This window comes from Rhineura floridana, chromosome 1 (assembly GCF_030035675.1).
Source record: "Rhineura floridana isolate rRhiFlo1 chromosome 1, rRhiFlo1.hap2, whole genome shotgun sequence".
NCBI lineage: Eukaryota > Metazoa > Chordata > Lepidosauria > Squamata > Rhineuridae > Rhineura > Rhineura floridana.
In genome coordinates, this window is record NC_084480.1 from 213,360,326 (window position 1) to 213,377,569 (window position 17,244).

Sequence of the window (17,244 nt, forward strand, 5' to 3'; positions counted from 1 at the left end):
TATGCTGGCTGGGGCTGAGAGACGTAGTAGTCCAACAATATATGGAGGGTCATGGGTTCCCTTCTCCTGCTGTGAAAACTACACATACACAGTGTTACCAGCATCCATTTTTCTGTCTTGTATAATATAACCAGGATGGGAACAAATTCCCTGCAGGAAACCTAAACAAGTGCTTATTCTGAAGTAAATGAGAACACAGATAGCTTAGGATCTGCTTTTGATATACTGGAGATACATTGTTGGCCTTAGAACCTCATAACTAGATGCAAATTCCAACTTGCCCATTAATTCACCTTGAACACGACCTTGAGCTTGAAGGTCCCCTAGCCACATGAACATTAGGTATGTGGTAGCTGGATGAAGAGGGCTATAAAAGTTCATAACTTGTTTCAAAGAGTACAGTATGTTAAATTCATCATGTGAAATGGACATCGCAAGCTGAATCTAGCTGTTGGCAGTGCTACAAACACAGAAACAAAAGCCCTTTTTATGGTGCCAAAGCCAAAACTCTGTGCATGGCAGAGAATATACATAAACAGCCCCCATACAAAAACTGGAGAGGAGCAACATATATATGATTTTCCATGGCTAGCAGGGCTCATAGTGTTGTGCTTCTCATCTATCAAATGGAACACTCTCAGATTTGTTGTGAGAATGAATGTGATAAAGATTTAGGAATCCTTTTGTACTGTAGGAAGCAAATAGAAATGATAAGTATGTTTACTCAATACTAAGTTCCACTTTGTTCACTGGGACTTCTGCTCTATTAGTAACCATGTTTAGTACTGCCGGCTTAATAGGGTGAGCATTCTATGGCACTTTACCCCAGGAAACCTTGACTACATTTCTGTCAACACATTCGTTAATATATCCCTCCCTGTTTAAGGAGAAAAGTAGTTTTCCCCCCTTGAATTAAGAACATTGAACATGTTACCCTTTTTTGTGCCACATTATGTCTATAGTGTGGATCATTCTGACTTTTTATATATATAAAACTCATCCACTCTAGCAGAGTTTCCAATTGCCACAACAGTCACCATATAATTAACACAACCTTCTTAAAAATGGGGGGGGGAGGAATAAACTTAGCAACTGTGATACAAAGTGTGTTTTTGAAACTGTAATTGCAGCCCATTGAGGAATTGAGTGCAAGCAACTGGTAGCAGGTGGTGGCGTGGACATGATGCACTTGCTGTTTTTGATGTTTATCAGTGATGGGTTTTATTATAGAAGTCAGGCTGAGCAGCAATCCTCACAGCACTATTCCCGACTGTCTTAGAAAGATGTTTTTCATACTCCGCACAGTTTCTAGCTCAGTAATGCAGTTCAACCCAGACATTATTCCGTATTTTCCCAGTAGTTGCTTTTATCCAACACACCAGTGGAAAAAGACCAACTTAAGGGCACCGTTTGTTTAATGTATAAAAGCCCCAGAGTTCTTATTCATTAAATAAAATTGGGCTTTCTTTAATTATACTTTTTTGTAAAGAGGACAAAGTGGTTGAAGATGTTTTTGTTGTTGTTGAAAACAAGACAATTAAATAGAATTTTGTACTGAGGAGTTTGAGCTTTCCTTTTCCTCCACTCCGGTTTCCTCAATGCAACCAAGGCTTTTTGAGAGGGTTGATTCATCAGGCCTAAACCCTTGTTTATGTCATCATATCCCAGAATGCTGTCTGTCAGAACAAACCTTTCTCTAGTCAAGTCACCTGTGCCATATGCTGTTGTGCTTCCATGCAAAAACATACATCAGAGAAACTGACTTGCTTAACCATCATATCACAAAAATCTTTACACCCAAACATTTCCCAAAACCCAAAGAATTGAATTGTTCAATTTTCTCCTTCTGGTTTTGCATATCTTCAGTCAAGTGCAGTAAAACACAATTGCAACTACAATTTTCTTCCCATTTAGCTTTTAGTTATAACAGCCAGATACTGTAATGAAAAGAAGATGTGCCACACTTTGTTCCAACTAAGAACAAATAAATGTCAGATTTCAAGGCAAGTTGGAGAAATTTTAGGCTGGAGTCCTAATCCCACATACCTGGGAGTAAGCCCCATTGAATTCAATTGGGCTTACTTCTGAGTAGACATGTTTAGGATCATACTGTTAAAGTAGGAGGAAGGAGATGGTTATGGTTTCGGAGGATTCTATAACCCCTGCAAGTTAGTTTTGCAAGTACTTGCAAAGCTATTTTAAGTGCATGAGCCATATTCTCCTGTAATTTACATGTCTGAGGTTTTATGCTTCAGTGTTGGTTCAATTCAACTCTACCATTTATTTGTAGTACTCTCATTATGGAGGAGAAAGAAGAGAAAGAGTAGAAGGTATGCAGAGTAATCCAGCTACCTAGAAATAAAACACCAATATATGTTTTATCTCATCTTCCTTCCCCCTCCAAAATGAGAATGATGTAAGTTTATAGCTGGTTTTACTTCTGTTAGCATATATACTTCCATCGTAGTAATACTACTTGATTTTTTAAAGTATGTATAAATAGTGTAGCGCTCCAAGTGGTTCACCTACGTAATGCAGAAAACTCACAATTCTATAAATTAGGCAGGATTTGTATTCCCATACTATAATTGTTTTTCATGATCAGGAAAACAAGAACATTCCGATGGTGGGCATAAAAACAGATCCTGGAACAAGTCTGAATTGTTTTATTTGAAATCCTGGCAGACTGCAAGTGCTAAAAGGGGAAGTGCCTTCTTTGTGATAGTATTCAAACATTTTGGGGCTCTCACAAAGGGAAATCAACCTGGAGCCAATGTTGTTATCATTCAAACACCAAGTCAAGCCTAAATACCTGCAACAAAAGAAAACACGAAAAGGTGGCTTCAGGCTTGATGAACAGGCTGAGGGACCAATGGCTTGCAAACTGGCTCTCCACACAATTCCCCCACTCCCTAAGCCTTTAAACTGGTGGTCACCAACCCAGGCCTGTAGCCAGGAGGGGGCACTTCCCCCCCTGGATTTTTTGGCAAAATTGTCTTTTTAATTTCTTACACAGCAGATAATGACAACCTATTTAAAGAACGATAGATTGTTTTAAGAACAGGAGCAATTTAAGAATAGGATCCTCTGAAAATTTTAGTGAATAAGGCAGAGCAAGTACAGAACACATCTGGAAGCCCCCCAAAGTCTACTCACTCAAGACTCCCTGACTAAGGGTGGATTTTTCATGATCATAATCATGACCCTGAAAAATCAGGGGCCCTGAAAAAACCAGCCTGTATGACCCTTTGCAGGGTTTGATATTACAACTTTGTATTATGGGCTAGAGCTAGACTCCACCTCTTGGACTTTCCTTTGCCCTTCTGTTCAGTTTCAGTGTTGTTCTCTATCTGGCCAGCGATGAAGAAGCGTGTTTGTTTGCTTGTAGGGTGAAGTAAGCGTTTGTTTATTGTGCAGTTATTATAATGAGCATAACAGGATTGCATGCTTATTGCTAAAGGGTGAAATACAGAGAACGTAAAGTGATCTGAAAAAATGGCTGCCCTAAGTTATTCACTATTTTAAAGCACTTGCTATACTCACAGTCACAGTGACTATTTTTCTTCTTTTTCTTGAGCACTTGACGCAAAGGATGAAAACAGCTCTAGAGGAAAAGAAATATTGCTATATACACTACGGTTAGCTGGCTGGCTGGCTATCTAGGCTGTAACTCAGGCCTAATATCTGATTTCCCCCAATATGTGCAGCTTAGCATGAGGCCTTTTCTGGATTCTGTGCAGAAAAATCAACCCAGCAACCAGTAAAAAAATCCAAACACTTTCCACGATTAGCTTCCAATTGCTTAGTTAGTCCTTTATGTAGTAGCCACTTAAAAAGTTTTCCCTTGTTTGTCCACTAGGAAGGAAAATCTAAAGGTCAGGAACAAGACAAGAAGGAGGGACTGTCAAGAAGGAGTTAACAAACACACCCTAAAGTATTTGCTTTCTCTCTGCTCTTTCCTAAACTTGTAGTATAAACAAGTTTGGTTTTTGGGTGGAATTTAAAACTGAGGTAACTAATGCAGCAGCAAAGCAAAGCTCAGGAGCTCACTGTTATTCCCAAAGAAGTCCAGTTCAGGAAGAATCAGACCACAGGTAAAAGAGGACTGCAGCTATAGGCAAAGTCAAGCTTTTGAGTCTGGTATTTCTGGAGATCTCTCAAAAAAGGTGAGGCAATTCAGCAGATTAAACTTCATTAATTCATTCATCACGGAGGAGGAATGAGGGGGAAGGTCACTGCCTTTTCCTTCCCCTAACCAGGCTCTCACATCCTCTCCACTAGTGGATGGGGGTGGTGGTGATTGGCTGGCTCTATACATTCCTCCACACACAGAGAATACCCCAGCTAGAAATGTGGCTGCCTCACCTAACAAGGAAGTCTGGCTACATAGTTGCACCAACCCAACACCTGCAAAGGATTTCATTGGTGCCACCAGGCAGCATCTGCAAAGGCATTGGTGTCACCAGACTCTGAGCTTTCATTTAAGAAACAGTAAGTTTCTAGCCCTCCTACAAAGTGATGTATGAAGCAAAATATGCAAGTACCCTTCCAAGCAATTGACGTGAAATGAGCATTTAAATCCTACATCGGTTTACACATTGACAGGTGAGTTCAGTGTGGCTTATTTCCTGTTAAGTGAGAATAGAATTGTATCCTAAAGGTACAAACCTGCACATATTTTCTTGGGAGTAAGTTCCACTGAATTGTGTTGAGCTTGCTTCTGAGTACAATCATAGTTTGTGAGTAAATGCAGTGGATATGAACTCTCATTTCTGTATGGAGGTCTCAGTGGATTAAGTTTGCAAACAACAGAAACTTGCCTGAGCATAACGTTCTTGGGCCTGCAAGCTTGCCTTAATCACAGCTGGTTAGTGGTTACTTAGGGGTAAGAAAAGAGTTGCTTTGCTTATTCTCCTGTTGAATAGCTTAGCAAGGAAGAAGGCAAGGTACAGAGCCTCTAAGGTTTTTTCTTCCTCTCCCCTTAATAAGTGCTATAGGAATTCTATTATCTGTCTCTCACCCTTGCTTACAGTTGGTACTACTTTTTCTTTTCTTTTAGGCTGCAATTCTAACCCCAGTTACCTGGGATTAAGTCCCATTGAATTCATTAGGACTTCTTAGACAGGGTTACGATTGCTCTCTTACAGTTGTAGGACCTCTTTGTCCTTTAATCCAATAACAGCTCTTTCTTTTCCTCCTCCCTGTTTTATTTAATGATGACTTGTCAACAAATGGCCTCAAAACACTTGTTATGCTTACATAATCCCAAGGAGAAAATACCTTTCAGATGTGTGGGTTCACCTTCCAAGATTATCAGCAAATGCTTGTTGAAAGGTGTTACACAAAGGGCAACTGTTACTATTAATACTTACCTTTTGTCAGCACAGTGTGATCTTGGCTTAAAAACAGAACTTTTCTCTCTGGCAAAGGGAAATGCTGTCCCTACACTTTACTGACATACCCTTTCTTTCCTCTCATTGTTGAAAACACAGCTGAAGAAGTGGAGAGACTGGCTGCAATGCGCTCAGACTCGCTGGTTCCAGGGACGCACACCCCTCCAATTAGGAGGAGAAGCAAATTTGCCACTCTCGGAAGAATTTTCAAGCCATGGAAGTGGAGGAAGAAGAAGAGTGAGAAGTTCAAGCACACGTCAGCAGGTAATAATTATAGCTCTGCTCTCAATGATGGATGATGCTTTGCTTTCAAGAGCAGGCTAGGAAATCAGAATTAGAATTGCTAATATAGTTATTACAAGACCACCCATGACAGTTAAGGACATATACATGCTGTGGGGTGTTTTTATGGCTCTGTGGGGCTCACCTATGATGCCTGTGCCCACACAAATGCTCCAGTTGACCACACTGTAGATGCAATTTGTACAAGTGCCTCAGAGCCTGTAACTGCATTTTACAGTAAAGTCAAGTGATTGAGTGCAGATCAGTTGAGAAGCAAAAACTCCTCCCCCCCCCCAAATAAAACAGTGACTGACAGCTTATATTTGGTTGATGCCCTAAATACACAGAAGTATATGTTTGTGGGTGAAAGGACAATGACATTTTAAAAAGCAATCAACAACTGCCTGTTAGAAACCAGTGAGCTTGCACAATATTGGTGGCAGCTGAGTCTACACAAAGGAGTGTGGAAAGGTCTAAAGAAAAAAGTCAGGAAGCCTGTGTGAATCAACCAATCCAGGGTGTTCCAAGATGCATGCAAAAATTGTTGTTGAGTTTTAATCTGGAATTGCAACTTGTCTTCCAGACTTCTACACTCTATAGCCAAGTAGTCTCCCTGTCCCCAGCCCCTAATGTTGGAGAGGTGTAATTTTCATTGGGACCATTGTATATGGAGAAATAATCCCCCCATTGCAGTTGGGGAGGTGGGGATATGAAGGCAATGCTATTTGGGAAAAGGGAGGTTAAGGTGATAAAGTTGATTCTTAGAGAGGAATGACAGACCATAGAGAAGCAATGAAGTAGCTAAGAGCACAATCTGGAAAATGGCTAGAGCAGTCTAATCAGTCAGAATAGCACCATGACAGGCCATCTGCACCTGGGGAAATAGTGCAGCTATTCCATTGAATTAAAAAACACACAGATTTTCTGAGTATGCAGGAGGAAAAAGCAGGAACTGATCAGTGAAAATGTGAGGGGAGGAATGTTTTTGCTCAGATGTTTCTGCAGATACCCTGTAAAAAGGGAGTGAAGAAAGCATGACTGTTCCACAGTAAATGCCCAGTGTGGAATCAGACCAAATCTATAGCTGAGAGAAGTCTGAGACATAGAAATTTTCTGTGTCAGCTGGAAACAAAACCAAAAGGAAAATGGGGGAGAAAGGAAGAGATGGTATGAACCTGCTCAAGCATTTGACAATTTATAGTTACTACCCCAGAATGGGAATGATGTCTTTTCCATCTCCAGAAGTGCTTGCCCCTGCCTCACAACAATATAGCTATGAAATTGTTTGGGGGCTGGTAGCCTCTAGAGCGGTAAAGGAAGCAGAAGAAGGCCTCAGGAAAGGTAAGGGGAAAAAAGGGTCCCTTATCCAGGAGAGGGTGCCCAGTGGATAGAGCTGCAGCAATCACCTCCCATCAGTGGTATCACTACCACTTACTGGAAGGGACAAGGTGGTGGTGAGGTTGGCATTGCACTGGTGGAACCTGTCCAGTATGCCTGCACAGTCCTGGACTTGCCATTGCTTTATCCTCCTGGTAGTGGCAAAAATGCCACCACTGGAGACTATTGCTGCAGCTCTCCCCCCCCCCCAAGCCTCTCCTGCCTTTATCCCTTCTTGTTCCTGAAACTCTGCCTATGCCAGCCCCTACCCCCGAAGGGGTTTGAGCAAGGGCGTAGTCATCCAGGGTCTTGGTGGGGCTTAGAGCCCTTACCTTTTGGGGAGCAGAATCACAGCAAGGTCCCTATGTCTCCAGCATCCTGTGAGCCAATCAACATGAAAGGGGAATGTGTTAGCCACTGAGAAGACTCTTCTGACATGCTTCCTGGTCCTTTCCTGCTGATTGGAGCCAATCAGAGTGAAAGGAGGTGAGTCAGCCACTTTCATACTGATTGGCTCCTAGGGACATCTGTTGTTGTGGGAGAAGGTGCGTAGGGGAAGGGCTAAGAAGTGTGATATGACAACAGAGAGCAAGCAAGTGAGGGGGCATAACTGTGAAGGGTCATGGCATGACTTCATGAAGGGACCCTGTGCTTTTGAGTTTGCCACTACAGTCCTGGACTTGACCACCACTATATGGCTCCTATTCCTGCCTGTGTGGGTCCCTGAACAGAAGCACTTCTTTTAATGGATGTGGGTGCACTACAACATTTTGGTGTAACATTCTGTTGCTAACCAGAATGAGGTGAGTAGATTGAAGTGATAGAAGTCTAGGCTCTACTTGCTTGACATAACATTCTCAATGTTTCGCCGTTGTCTACAGAAGCTAAGGCTAAGTATGTGCACATTCTTCTCCAGTTTATCTTTTTTCCATGTTTCTTCTTTTTTTCCCTGTGATGGACTAGGCCTGATTTCTAAACTTTAATGAGCCTGGTACGGCCAGCATCCCTTTTTAAAAGGGCCTCAGACTGCCCTCAGACTGTAGAGTCTGCTTTAGTTAAGCTACCTCAGCTTTAAGTGTCCTGCAAATCGCTCCAAAGGAATTTTCTGCTTCCTTACTAGCTGAGGTGGAAATTGGACCCTTTTCCTGCAATGTTCATTTGCATAACAGAAGGAGATCTCATCCACATACAGAAATTGCAGGTAGCTATATTCATTATTTAAAAAATCCATAACCAACAGTCGGGTAATATTTCTATTTGCTCCAAATGAAATGTCATATAAGAAGAGCCTTGCTGGATCAGGCAAAGGCCTCTCTGTTCCAGAATCTTGTTTCCCATAATGGTCAACCAGATGCTTCCAAGAAGTCCACAAGTAGTATAGGAAGGCAATAGCTTTATCCTGCTTTTGGTCCCCACAGCTGGTGTTCTGTGGTATGTTGCCAATGTCTCAGAATAATGAGCAATCTTTTGGGGAAATGGAAATGGACTGCCTTCAGGTTGATCCAGACTTATGGTGACCCTATGAATAGGGTTTTTCATGGTAAGCTGTATTCAGAGGTGGTTTTACCATTGCCTTCCTCTGAGGCTGAGAGGCAGTGACTGGCCCAAGGTCACCCAGTGAGCTTCATAGCTATGTGGGAAGTTGAACCCTGGTCTCTCAGGTTGTAGTCCAACAGTTCCCCCAAATTCTTCTTCAGATCGGTGAAGAGGTGACAGGAAAGAAAAGGGAAGTTGCTCGGCATGGCGGGGAAGGGCAGGGGAAGACTTCTAAGAGGAAATCTTTACATTGTGTTTAGTCATACACCAGATACTGAAGGGGGCAATTGTTAGAGAAATGTTGGTGTCCTCAGTAGCCTAGAACAGTTGGAAACTTGTAGTAACTTTATACTGTGTATCCTGTGACTTTGTTGCAGTGTAGTCTAAAAGTGGCTCTGCTTCAGAGTGGTATATATCTATAAGGCTTTGTTTAAATTTTACAACCAGTGGCTAAAGCAAATGTGGTCAGAGTGAAATTATATGCCCCACTCATGCGTTATTACATTTGACTACACTTTACTTTCCAGTATTTGTTGCATCTCCAAAATGAGACGGCCCTTACTTTTCCTCTTTACGCTGTGATCCTTCCCTTCCCTTCCCCTCCCCTCCCCTCCATGGCTTCAACCCAAAGCTCAGACTGGATGGGGAGTGAACCAATGACTCTTCCTCTCCTAGAACCTGACTATAATGGAGGGAGAGTTGAAACAGTAAAGCCCCTCACCATTGGCTTTGCTCCTCCCCTTCCAGAACTCTTGCAGTGTCCATTCTGTAAGAACTGAATTTGCTTGCTTCCCACTTTCCTTTATATACCCTTCACCCATTGCATTATGTCTACTAGACTGCAAATTATTTTAAAGTTATAAACCACCTTGAGTGCATTGGCTGAACACTGGTATATAAATGTAGCAAATAAATATAAACACATTGAAAGGAATATTTATTTACGTAGATTCTTGTGTGACCCCAAATAGAATAGGGTGGTCCCTGTTCACATAGTCCAATGGATGCTACTTGAAAGTCCCATATAAACACCACCCTCTGAATTTGGTCAAGTGTCTACTGCAGTTATATCGGTGCTCTCTCATTAATACAAGTTCACTGCATGGAACTAGAGTTTAATTTCACTTTTCTGATTCATAGTGTGTGAAATTCTACTGACTTTGTTACTCTTATTCCAACCTCCACCTTCTTTTGGCTTCGCTATTGAAAAGCTATTATTAAAGTGATACAACTGTACAAAAGACACATTGCCTCCCCTTTTGTGTTTTCTGTAAGTCATCCCTGTACATCTCCCACAAGATAGGTCCGATGAGACTTGTGCCACACTTCAGAAAGCCAGTTCATACAGTACTTTTGCAAACTCATATAGAGCAAAAGCACTATATGGTTTTCTTGATAAATGTAGAAGAAAGGGTGAATGCTGTTTCAAACTGTGTATGATAACAGACCAGGACTGAGTTGGTATCTGAGATCTGGAAGCACTTTAATTTCCAAAGTAAATCAAAAGCAACTCTAGGAGGTGCTGTAATGAGAGCTAGCATGTATTTATGGTTAATCCTTTGGTGTATTGATAAATGTCTTTTAGAAAAATATAATTTCTATCAGTCTCCTAGGGAAAATGCAGTCAGTTTTCCTCACTTTGAAGAGGATTAAAATTAAAGGCAGGGTGAAAAATGAACATAGCCTATGGGCTCAAACAGAAGGTTCAGGTGTATTTCATCCTCAGAGCTGGAACAATGTATTCTACTTTGGTATGTCATCCACAGTTACAGTAAGAAGACAAAGTCAGAAAGACCAAGCTTCATAGTGTGCAATATTGTATTGTTCTTTTAAAATACATTGTGATTTGTAAGTCCACTTATAAATTTGTAAGTCCATTAAGTTCTTTCAGTGACTGATTCCGCTTTGGACATTTGTTGGTAACAAAATGTAATTTTGCAGAATTAAATTCAACATAAAAGGACGCTTCTTGAGAAATATATACAAATTATTAGTGATATGTATGTAGCGTTCTGGGATCCTTTTTTCAGTTGAAGCAAAATACTTTAAATAAATGAATTCAAGTTAAAATGTGCAGGCTAGATGTCTTACAGCATACCATTGACAGAAATTGTGCAGAAAAATATGTGAAGCTGCTGGTGTGATTCTCAATTGAACAGGGGGCAGGACTGTAAAGGATTCACTTATAAGGCATCCTTAAGGGCATTTTGCCCACTACCATGCTTTATCAGGTATACATACATTACCGACAATCTAATACCAACATCCTACCCCTGGATTATTACATAGCTAACAAGAAATACAAGTTGGTAATAGCCAACAAAAAAAGACAAGCACTACAAGAAGGCTGGGACTCTCTAGTGTTGGCCTCCAAGTCCAAAAACTCAAAAAAAAATTGGTCTATTATTTCTGGTTCAATGAGGCCTACAAACTTTTCCCCTTGTAATATTCCAGCTTACATATGGGAGCAATATTATACTGCCATCCAACAAGATACCTGTCACTCCTCTTCACATAACCCTTTTCCTTTTCATTTCTCCAATACACCATTGTGGCCTCCTGTATCCCAGGAAGAAATAATAGATCTAATCTTCCAACTAAAAGTTGCAAAGGCTCCAGGCAGTGATCATAAACCCCCTGAGTTACTGAAGAACCATCACGACTGGTGGGCCCCAATATTGGCAAATTTATTCACTCTCATTAACAATTCGGGCTTAATCCCCCAAGCTTGGCGGGAAGCCATAATCATTCCTATTTATAAAAAAGGCCCTAGAGATGATCCTAATAACTACCGTCCAATCAGTCTCCTTTCAGTAACAGGGAAATTATACGCCAGTTATTTGAAAAATAAACTCTCCACCTGGATCGAGGATGAGAACATTTTAGGATGGGAACAATCAGGATTTAGGCGTGGTCGCTCTGTCATAGATCACTGTATTCTGTTATATCACTTAGCTGAAAAATATAGGAATCAGGTGGGTAGCGGACTATACACAGCCTTTGTAGATCTGAAAGCCGCCTTTGATTCCATCTCCAGAGATTTACTATGGACAAAATTGGCTAATACCACAATAGAGAAAAGACTGCTACTCCTCATTTATAATCTACACCAGAATACCTCTCTCCAAGTCTGATGCGGTCGTGAGGGGGACTTGACCAACCCCATTCTTACAACACAAGGGGTTAGGCAGGGCTGTGTGTTGGCCCCCCTACTCTTCAACCTATTCCTGAACGATCTCAATTCTAGCTGTCTCTCCCCAGATTTCCATTCACCCAAAATCAATAAACTTAGATGTCCCGTTCTGCTTTACGCGGACGATGCAGCCCTCCTATCATATTCTAAAGTAGGCCTAAAATGCCTGATGAGAGCTTTCATGTCTTACTGCCAGGTAAATCACTTAAATATCAACTTTAACAAAACCAAAATTGTAGCCTTTTCAAAGCGCCACAAACTTTCTGAGTGGACAATCAATGGGCAAGCAATAGCTCAAGTTTCCTCATATAAATATCTAGGTATCCTGTTTCACTCTACCCTCTCTTGGGTTCCACACATTCGGGCGGCGGTGAGGACTGCCCGTACTACGTCAATGAGTATCTTACGATATTTCTATACCAAAGGTGGGCAATATATCCCTGCACTTTTACGAGTTTTCAAATCCAAAATTACACCTCAATTATTATATGGTGCTCCCCTGTGGGTCTCGGCCTATAAACCCTCTATAGAGGCGGTTCTTTCAATTTTTCTCAGACAGATTCTAGGGTTGCCAAGATGTGTCCCGAACGCTGCCCTCAGATTGGAAGTATGCGTATCATCAATTGAATGCCAAGCCTGGACATATGCATTTAACTATTGGTTAAAACTCTCTTACAACTGCCCTCCGGGGTACTTAACACTCCTCTGGAAAGATTCTTATTATTCCCAATGGCTGAAATCTTTCCATGCCAAACTTCCCCGTTTAGGTTTTTCCCTAGAACATCTAGCCTTACTAGACCTTAGGACGGCTAGTTATTCCATTAGAACCAGACTCGAAGACTTAGACCGACTTTGAAAATACTTTAAATAAATTAATTCAAGTTAAAATATGCAGGCTAGATGTCTTACAGCATACTATTGACAGAAATTGTGCAGAAAAATATCTGAAGCTGCTGGTGTGATTCTCAATTGAACAGGGGGCAGGACTATAAAGGATTCACTTATAAGGCATCCTGAAGGGCATTTTGCCCACTACCATGCTTTATCAGTGAATCTACCATCCACTTTACCCTTTACTGGGAAATAATACTGTTTAATGTAATGTTACTGATAGTAAATCATTTTCAGAGGCTTGTCCTACTTGGTAAGCATAGGATGACTTTGTAGTAGTTATCCCAAGCCACTTTGTGGGCCATCCCAATCAAATAAATATGTAGAATTGGAGTGTCATTTAACTATCCCCAAACGACAATTGTTACAAACTTGCCCAAACACATCCTTGCATAGGAATCATATCGGGAATCAAGGTCAGAAGTTCAATAAATGTAGTGATGCTAACTATTTGGAAAATAAATATTTAATGTTAGCAGCATTTTGCCTGAAATAAAAGGTAGTTAGCAACACATTTCAAATGTGTCATAAGGAAAGGTTTGGAAGGTACACTGAAGTTAATCAGTTTCTTATCTAAAGTGTCATCTTTTCCAGAACCATTAAAACTTTAATTAACATGAAACACTGAAAGCCCTTGTAAACCTGTGTTCAGACAGATAACATTGACAGCAATAATTATTATAAAAGCATCTAAATGATCAGATTGTATCACTTTTTATAGGGGTGATCTACTTATTTGATAACGATAGCTTAGAATTTGTATAAAGGAAGTCAGCATGGTGCCATCTGTATTCTAGAGTGATTGTCAAAATTCTTTTCTGCCAAGTTGTGTGGAGAGCTCTCAGATTTTCAAAAGAAGTGCTGACCTTCCCTTCAGCTTTTAGATCAAGACCAAGGGAACCCCCTAGACCAGTCTCCACAAAGTAGAGATAGGTGAGCAGCCTTAAGCTTTCCTTGAAAATCAGTTGGGCCCTTTAAGCATTCTGCTTGAATGCTTAAAAACTCACAGGGTTGTTCAAAAGGAGCAAAATCTTCCCTCACCTATGTGAGACCCCCCCCCGCTTGAACTTTTGTGGGCAGAATCGAGGCAGACACAGCCTTAATCTATTCACCCTGAGTGCTCTGTGCTCTGTGCTCTCTCTCTCTCTCTCTCTCTCTCTCAGCATAATCTACTTCACAGGTTTGCTGTGAGGATAAAATGGAGAGGGAGAGAACCATATATGCCACCTGAGCCCCTTAGAGGGAAGATTATGTAAATGTAATAATATAGTAGGGCCCCACTCATATGGCGGGTTACATTCCAGACCTCCACCTAAAAGCAAAACCCGCTGAAAAGCAGAACTCTGTCAATAAAATGGCTCCTGACGTCTGAAAAATGCCATAAAAGAGGAACAAGCACCGTATGAGTGGGGTCTTACTGTAAGTGAAAGCCACCGTATTGGTGGAATGCCGAAAAGTGGGCCGCCAAAAAGCAGGGCCCTACTGTAAATAAAAATAAATAAAGCTCACTTTGGGAAAGGAGAACATGATAGCAGGTGTTGGTGGGCTCTGAAGAAAACTGCAGAGGTTCAGCAAGCCTCTCCTGTGGGGAAAAGACATTTGTAATTTTTTTTTCCTGCCAGGGATCATGAGGTCTGATGAGCCCCTTATTGGCAGAAATCAACACTGTCAGCACTCATCCTTACCTTGGACATCACATAGGAATTTTGCTGTTGGAAACACACATTAGGGTTCCTGTTCTGTATTTCCTCTACTATTCCCTCAGTTTTGCAAGTTTTTACTACCAAATTGCCAGCCCTTCTCTTATATGGTGTTCAAATTTGGGTTTTGAATATGTGGAAAAAGTCAAATCAAGTTTATTAAGGGCCATCTTTGGTGCCCCCTCTTGTATGGGAGCAGCAGTTCTGAGATTAGAGGGGTGGTTGGATTCTATAGAGGCTAGTAGAGCCTGGTCTTTTGGGCTTTGTTTAATGTTTCTCTTTCTGTCTCATGGCCACCTATCTTTTGGTCCATTTAGACCAGATTGTAAGCACATGGATGAAACAGTTAAATTGCAATATTTGTTTTCTGGGTTTTTCTCCATTGCATCTTCTTTCCTATGGTCCTGACAAGGCTAGAGCTTATATTCTTCAGCATATCAAAGATATGGGCATCCAAAACTCACTTTCAGTTGCTGATAAGACATGCTCACATTCATCATTTGGCATTTCTGCTACCTCTGTTAATTCTTAGGCCAGATATCTACAGAACCTGAGCATACCAAAACATAGGAGAGCATTCTTTCTTGCATACTACAACAATGTGATACTTTCAGCTCTTTTGGAGGGAGATCTAGAGAGATGCATTACTCTGATAGGCTACATCCCTGTGGCTCAAAAGAGATAGAAAAAGTAAACCATGTCATGTTGTTCTGTAACCTTTATAGAGCTCTCTGGAATGAGTCGATCGATCCAGTAAAGATTTTGTGCCCTGGAAGGTCATCTGCATATTACATTTTGTTTCTTCTATAATACAAATGAGATTATTACAGTGTAGCTAAATTCCTGTAGAGAGCACTGAATAGATGTGCTCAAATTGTATCTCAACATAAACATGTTTCCCTATCTGTTGATAGAATTATTTGACCTTGTGTCTCATTTTTAAATGTTAATGGAAGTAGAAGTCTTATGTAAAGTCTGTTAACTAGTTAAGTATATTGATTGCACTATTTCCTACCAATGATTATTGACTCTGAAGTTCAACTCCATGATCTTCTAAGGGAAAATATGCTGAAGTGTCTTTTCCCTACCATAGAGTCGTCTTTAGAGCCATCCACTGCCTGCTACCTCATCCCCCAGGTCATTTTTTGCCCTCATGGGAGGAGCATGGATAACAGGTAGTAGAAGGCTCAGAGCATGAGCATGAGCAGAAGCAGAACTATGCCCCCTTGAGTCTGATTGGAAGAATTCTAACAGAAGTACTCACATAGTGAAGAACTCCTGAATTCTCACCACACCCTGGCATCTATGATTTGTTTCAATTGAATTAGTTAAATTGTCAAGTAGTCCTGCATCTTACAATATGCGTTTATTCCAAACTTGGGGAATCTCTACCCTAAGGGCCAAATTAAGCTGGGCAGAGGTACTAATTTGGCCTATGAGGCAGTTTTCCCAAAGACATGCCCACCCGCCCCACATCTGGCATCATATGTGACATCAGGTGTGGGACAGATAAAGATGCAGCCACAATGGAAGGACCAGGAGCTTAGTGCACCCCCACTTGTTCCTTGGCAGTGCTGATCAGCTGACTGGCACTGACAGCAAGTCCTCTGATGTTGTCCATTTACAGGTGCAGTTTGGATTTTCCTCTGTGGACTCGCTTTGCCGACAGCTTTGCCAGTCTGCAGAGGAAAAATGTCCATTTGCAGGTACAGTTTGAATTACAATCCATGTGAATCAGTGTAAAACTTCTAGTCAGATGGCACACTTCTCTGAATTTTGCAAAGCATTTTCAGTGCACAAATGTATGCACAGAAATATGTATTTTATGTAAAAGAAGTGTACAAGATATGCATTTTACTAGTGAATGCATTGAAAAGTGTGTAGTTTTTGTAAAAAGTGCTAATTATTGAGAAAGTGCATGCACTGTGTACAACAAGATGCAGTGGCATGCGACAGGACTGGATGGGCCTACGATCCAGGGCCAGTGAGATGTAAACAGGATGGAATTAGGTGCTCAGCCCACCCCTAGTATTGTCATGTACAGGATTAACTCACTCTAGCATTCCTTGCCTAGTTGTGATTAGACGCACAAACCCTAGTTGCTCTCTTGATTTCAGCCACATAACACACAGATGACTTCTAAATTATAATAGCAGGCAAATACTAAACAAGGCAGGCAGCAGTGTTATCAAAATTGATTCATTGTCAACTATCTTGCTTTCACTTCTGGCCCAGACCATTGACTGCTAGGCCACCCTAAAGACAAGGGAGGATATCATCTAAAGCAAGTGAGAGTCTTTGCAGGATCTGAGTACCATGGCGGGGGATGCACATTGTATTATGGAGAATGTATTTTGTTAGCATATTGTTCTGGCAGATGCAGCCCTACCCATCTCTGTCTGGCAAGTCCAGCCTGCCAATATTCCTATTCTACTTACTTGTTAAAAGTACAAGGAGCCCTGCCTTTCTTTGCACTTGTGACCATTTCCACTTGCTCAAACAAAGTCCAAGACCTGACCCAGAAATATTTATGGATGAGGTGGAGTCAGCTGGAACTAATTACAAGAACTCAGGGGCATTGTCTCCTGAGAGTAGACAGTCTCTCCTGTTAAGTCATGCTTGTATCTCAGAGAAAAGAAGATCCAGACTATGACCCCTAAGTTTCTTGGATCGGTGCTGATGGTGACGTATGTGTTTTTCAGAGCACAAGTATTAACTTGGATGAGAAGAAATAAAATGTGAAGTAGTTAGCCAGTGGATCCTGCCTGTGATAGCATCAGGCTTCAACTGCCCATTTGCTTTTACACAGCTGATACTTGTAGCAGTTGTCTATTTTTATACACGAGTTGGCAAATGCAGGCTTCTGATGAAA

General features: G+C 41.2%; 1 protein-coding gene across 8 annotated transcripts in view; it reads left to right on the top strand.

Moving 5' to 3' along the window:
• PHACTR1 (phosphatase and actin regulator 1) overlaps window positions 1-17,244 on the top strand; it is a 394,372-nt gene that overhangs the window by 210,471 nt on the left and 166,657 nt on the right. For 4 of the 8 annotated variants that reach the window (XM_061592136.1, XM_061592151.1, XM_061592119.1 and 1 more), the window contains exon 2: window positions 5,493-5,657. In XM_061592136.1, the coding sequence (XP_061448120.1) occupies window positions 5,493-5,657 (165 nt within the window). Of the gene's footprint in view, window positions 1-3,346; window positions 3,395-4,108; window positions 4,167-4,360; window positions 4,606-5,269; window positions 5,335-5,492; window positions 5,658-17,244 lie in introns of those variants that run through there. The other 4 variants (XM_061592126.1, XM_061592131.1, XM_061592108.1 and 1 more) reach the window with 4 other exon arrangements.